Genomic DNA, 6128 nt, shown 5'->3' on the forward strand with positions numbered 1-6128 from the left:
CAGGATAAGCAACTTATCCAGAAATGCGGCCTGCGTTTAGTGTAAAAATGAAACCGCATTATCGAGGATAAGCAAGCAAAACGCGTGATCCAAATGATCCCGCGACGTTTTTAAAAACGCCCCCGCACTTATAAGCTGCCCCAAACGGGCCCAATATGCGAAGTTTGATCTATTTTTTTTGTCAGACCAAGCTATATAAGTTTATTACCTTCAATACTCTAGTATTGTAAGAGTTAAAGTCGATTTGGGCTATGGTTATGAAGAATGATCCAAAGAAAACTATTGAGCTACATAGTACTATAGAACCAATTGACCAAGAGAAAGGTATGTCAGATTTTCGCATTCAGAGCGACAAAAACGATGAAATGTTTGTGCTAGAGAATACCACGGGGAATTTTGAAGAGGTTGCTCATGGTACGGGTGAGGATGAGGATGAGAGTCAATAAGAAATTTTAGGTTCATCTTCGACGACGAATTCCTTTGATGAAACTTAATAATAATAATAATAATATATATTTTTATTGCATTGAGGCATAGTTCTTTACTCTCGTTTTTTCTGTTTTCAGATATAGTTGTTACTTGTGTCTTATCTTTACTGCATTGTTTCTTTCTATTTATGATTATTCTTCCTACCAGTATTAATCTTATTAATATCATTCCTTTGTTTGCAAATGGCCACAGGTGGTGCAGGTGTTCAGCCATCTCGAAGACCCCGTATTCTAAGGACACTTAGAGACCACCTCCTGTAGCAGGAAAATGAGTCGTCACTATCACTTCTTCCACTACTAGTACCCCGTCTACTGCTGCTACACCTCTTAGGCACCTGTTCCCGCACCCACTGTCACTTGCTCACGCACTCCTGTGACACATGTTCCTGCACCCGCTATTACCACCCCTCCTGTAACACCTACTCCTGCATCCGCTGCTGCCCTGTATCCTGTGAAGTCTGCTGCTTCCGCACCTACTCGTCAACCTGCTACACTTGCTACTGCAGCTAGTACACCAACTACCCCACCACTTCCAGTCTCACCACTTCCAGTCCCACCACTTCAAGCCTCACGTGTTCCGACACCTCTTGAGCCTGTCCCCTCGACTCATACCCCCTAAGAGTACATATACTGCCAGAGGGGGACTCGTAAGTTATTTTTAACATTGTATGATGTTTATTCTTAATGTTATATGTTTTTTTGTAACTAATGTGTTTCTTAAAAAGAATCATTCTCCATAAGATGTCTGTCACCAGTATCACAGAGATTATCAGAAGCAGGTACGATCAACCCTATCTCTCATGGAAGCAGATCCCTGTAGGCACTTGGAACTCGTGGTTCAGGGAGTTTGAGGTACGATCATGTAATTTGAATCAGAATTATAAATTTGATTCATTTTTTCATACTAACACATGGGTTATTTTTTACATTGCAAAGATCCTTCACCTGGCTCCTAGAACACCACCATTAGATCCGTCAAATCTTCAAGAGTCGAAGCAAACATCGCCATGGAGACATGTTCATGACAGCCCATCGGAGGGGCGAGCGGCCTGCCTAGATCGATGAGGGGCTCTGAGGTCAGTTGACCGTAACCTGGGTCTCTCTTAATTATGAGAGGAAAAGACAGACTAACCAGTCAAACGGAGCGACTGAGGGGGCCAGAGGAGCTACGCTCTATATTGGAGGATCAGTCTCCCATACGAAGCACTATTATAGGCTGGTAAGATTTTTCTAAATATTGAAAAATTAATTTAATATTTATAGTAATTTTGTAACACTAACCAATTTTGTACACTATATAAGCAAAGGAGTTGAACCGTGGCCCCTTTGTTGCGGAGCAGCATGTTCGAACTCATCAACATTCGAGGACTGTGCAGAGGGTCTTGGAACATTCCCGACGAGTTGTTGTAAGTTAAAAACCTTCAATTAAAAGTTTATTTTGAATTTAACCATTGAAAGTGTCAATTAAACACTGGCTTTTATTATGCATGAGTTCAAACAACTCCGGGAGAGGCACTTGGTCATTCATGACCAGACTTTCGCCAGTAGCAGTGGTAGTCAGTCTACCACTGCGCGGTCCAAGTACGAGCTTTGGACCCAAGCGGTAGTGAAGAAGAAGAGGAGGATTTATGGCATTGGAGCGAAGGGCATAGCTTTCACGGTTGAACTCTCGCGTGGTCTCGTACTGAGTTCCCCGAGCTCTTCACAATCAAACCATGATGCTCTTGTCAAGCAGGTGACTGCAATGAACGAAGAAATCCGTCAATTGCACAAGTAGATGCTAGAAGGCAAGCATAAGGTTGAGGACTATGACGCGCATGACAGATACTTTAGCAGATTGTCGAAGCAAGCGACAAATGACATCCGTAGAGGAGGAGGGAGAAAATGACAAGTTTATTTTTTTTCGTTTATTTCTAAGCATTATTTTAAATATTTGTTATAAAATTGTTGATTAACTTTACTATTCTTATTTGGGATGATTTGTGATAATATCTTCTTTTTCATTAATGATATTTTTCAGAGTTTTGATTTGTGGTATGATGGGATATATTAAGGTATGCAATGTGGATTATATGTAGTATATATGTTATGAAAATGTAATTGGTCTTTCCTTTTTTTGTGGTATAAGTTTGCGTCGGATTTTCATTCGTTTTGCGTCAAAAAATATAATGCTAAAATGATAATAATGTTTCGTCATTCATCCATATTATCCACCGCAAATTCAATGATAATCTGATAATACTCTTTATCTTCTGATGTTTTCAAACGCAAAATTCAACGCATGCATGGATTAAATAAATCTGACGCTATTACGACACAAAAGACGACGCAAATTAGTTGTGTTGGAATATTTCAATATAAATTTGATGGAATTAACATAACCGACCTCCAATTTACCCGAAGAAAAAATCAGACATAAAATCATATGCAAATCGAATGATAAACCTCAATTATTGTCGGATCAGCCTTAGATTTGCATCCGATTTGGCTGACACAAATTTGTTTAATTCCTGTAATGGTTGAATGGAAACTCAACACACACTCAAGTACTTAAATAGAAAAGTACGGGAAGACACCTCGAATTTTTTAGATGGAAAACACTATAAAGGGGAAAAGCTATATGACCAAGTCCAGTTGAAATGATCTACTGTGTAAGTTTGAATACATGAGTTCACTCTTCTTCTGAATTAAGAAACATGGAGTTACATAGATGATCATTGTAAATGTACAAGAGTGATTCATTGATAATAGTCATAGTATGGTTGTAACAAATGTAATTCTTAATGATAGTAGGCTGTAAAGGTCATAATCGATTGCTATAAAGACAATAGTCTACCGAGAATGTTGTAGATGATGATCGTAGCGTCAGCTTGTCATATAAATAGTAGTTGAATGTTATGATAGTAGTTGATCATGTGTATCATAGACTGTTGCTTTAGTAACATCGATTGGCCGCAGAAACCGGAGTAAGAAGCTACATAAGTTGTGAGCAACGTAGGCCGCAGTTGATCACATGGATCGTAGTGGTGAGATGCAATAGCGTCCGTAGGCCACAGGAGTCAGAATTGGGAGTTGTACGAGATGTGAACCACTTAAGCCGTATGGTCACCTAGATTGTAGTGGTGAGCTGTGACGACGTCCGTAGATCGCGGAAGCCGCAGGGGCCCAGGGGCCTGAGTCTGGAGCTGCACGAGTTGTGAACCATGTAGACCATAGTGGTCACGTATGTCGTAATGGTGAGCTGTGACGACATATGTTGCAGCTGCAAGGGCCAGAGTCGAGAGTTGCACAAGCTGTGAACCATGTAAGTTCAGATTAGGAAACCAGTGTGGCAAGCAAGCTAAGCAAGATGAGTAATTATTTTCTTTAATATATTAAATTAATATTTTATTAAATGAATAATGACAAATAATTTTTTTAAAAAAGTATCTCATTGATGTCTGACATTTTGAAAGTCTGGAATAATATTACAAATGAGAGGAAACAATTGACATATGAATGTACATTTTAAAGGATTTTAATTGATATGAAATATTAAGAGAAATATTAAGTCATACAAAATTACTCTCAGATGGTACTTACAGGGGATGCAATGTACACGTGCACATTAAAGAAAATGGTAAAGATGTACCTTCGGGTACAATTTAAGGATACATTTGGGTACATTTTTCTAAGATGTTTTCGGGTAAATTTTTTAGGATACCTTCGAATATAAAGGTAATATTGTTATGTCTATTAAAGGTGTTAAAATAATAAATGCTAAAAGTAAAAAGAAAAAGGATAAAAATTAAAGGAAAAGTTCAAGATTTTATAAAGTAATGAGCTATATTTTCTTTTAATCATTTATACATAACATAAACATCATAATTTAATGTATATTATGATTATAACTACTTATTAAATCAAGCTTACAATTGAAATTAATATTTTCTTTGAGGAGAAAAAAAACTTTAAGTTAATACGTCAGGTAAGAGATTTGATTTACAGGAGGAATACAGTTGTTATATATTAGTTTTGGTGTGTTGTGGTGTCTTTTTATTATTTCCTTCAGATATTGATATATTGTTTTGTACTGATTTGAGATTTTGTTATATGATTATATTATTATTTCTAGATGTTTAATTTTATTGTATTTTGTGGATTTTAGTGACCCTTTTATATATTTGAAGATTTTATAATTTTGTGAACAGTTGTTAAATGTTAATACCGTCTTTCTGTTGCTCACATTCGGTGGGAAGAGTGTTTCAAGCGTGCTATGATAAGATAGTCGACCAATTATTATAAGGTAAATTTAAATTTAATCAATTAATTACTAAAATATTATATATATATATATATATATATATATATATATATATACATATTTATCTCTATGTGTGTGTTTAATGCAATGTCATATTGACTCGGAGCTTTAATATAAGAATTTCGGCTTTGAAGGAGAAGTTTGTGAAGCAAGCATAGGAGGAGATTGATCTGAAAGCATATAAGATAAATGTTAAGCGTTATGTTGTTATTGGACTTAATAATATAATTAGTTAAATTAATTTATTAAACTTTATTGTTATTAAGAAGTGAGGAAGAAAGTCAACAAATCCTTTAAATTTGAGGAAGAAGACAAATAAATTTAAAAGATAAGATATGTTTTATTAAAAAAATTAATATATAATTTAATAAAAAAATTAAAATATAATTTAATATTTAACTGCAATTTAGGTTGAAAAACATTTAGCTTAGAAGGTTGGGGATTAAGGAATTAGTGTGGCAAGCAAGCTAAGCAAGGTGAGTAATTATTTTCTTTTATGCATTAAATTAATATTTTATTAAATAAATAATTGATAAATAATTTTAAGAAAAAAGTATTTCAATGATATCTGACATTTTGAAAGTCTGAAATGATATCACAAATGAGAGAAAATAATTGTCATGTGAATGCATATTTTAAAGGATTTTAATTAATATGAAATATTAAATAAAATATTAAGTCATACAAAATTACTCACAGATGGTACTGATAGGGAATGCAATGTACCCGTGCATATTAAGAAAAATGATAAATATGCACCTTCAGGTATAATTTGAGGGTACATTCGGGTACATTTTGAGAGTACTTTCAGGTACATTGTTCTAGGGTGCTTTCACGTAAACTTTTTAAGATATCTTTCGATATGAAGGTAATCTTAATATGTCTATTAAAGATGTTAAAATGATAAATACTTAGTGAAATAGGAAGGGATAAAAATTAAAGTGAAATTTGAAGGTTTTATAAATTAACGAACTGCATTTTTTTTTTCATCCACCCATAGCATAAGTAGCATAATTTAATGCATATTATGATTATAACTACTCACTAGGTCAAATTTACAGTTGAAATTAATATTTTTTTCAGAAGAATAAAAATTTTAAGTTAATATGTCTGCTAAGAGTGATTTGATCTATAAGAGGAAGACTGTAACTAATATGTATTAGTTTAGGGGTGTTGTAGTTTTTTTTAATTGTTTCCTTCATATATAAATAGATTATTCTATTATTCTGTACTGGTTTCAGATGTTTTCTGATTATATTATTATTTTTGGATGTTTAATTTTATTGCACTTTGTGGGTTTTGGTGGCTTTTTTATATATTGTAAGATTCTATAATTT

General features: G+C 34.2%; 1 protein-coding gene across 1 annotated transcript; it reads left to right on the forward strand.

The window, feature by feature from the left end:
• The first annotated feature begins 251 nt into the window (after positions 1–251).
• Positions 252–1107, forward strand: LOC110032895 (lysine-rich arabinogalactan protein 19-like). The gene is made up of 4 exons (XM_020736675.1): positions 252–414; positions 567–583; positions 682–714; positions 820–1107. Exons 1-4 carry the CDS (start codon positions 252–254, stop codon positions 1105–1107), a joined length of 501 nt encoding a protein of 166 aa, XP_020592334.1.
• The last annotated feature ends 5021 nt before the right edge of the window (positions 1108–6128 follow it).

This window comes from Phalaenopsis equestris, unplaced genomic scaffold, assembly GCF_001263595.1.
Source record: "Phalaenopsis equestris unplaced genomic scaffold, ASM126359v1 Scaffold001053, whole genome shotgun sequence".
In the NCBI taxonomy this organism is placed as follows: Eukaryota; Viridiplantae; Streptophyta; class Magnoliopsida; order Asparagales; family Orchidaceae; genus Phalaenopsis; species Phalaenopsis equestris.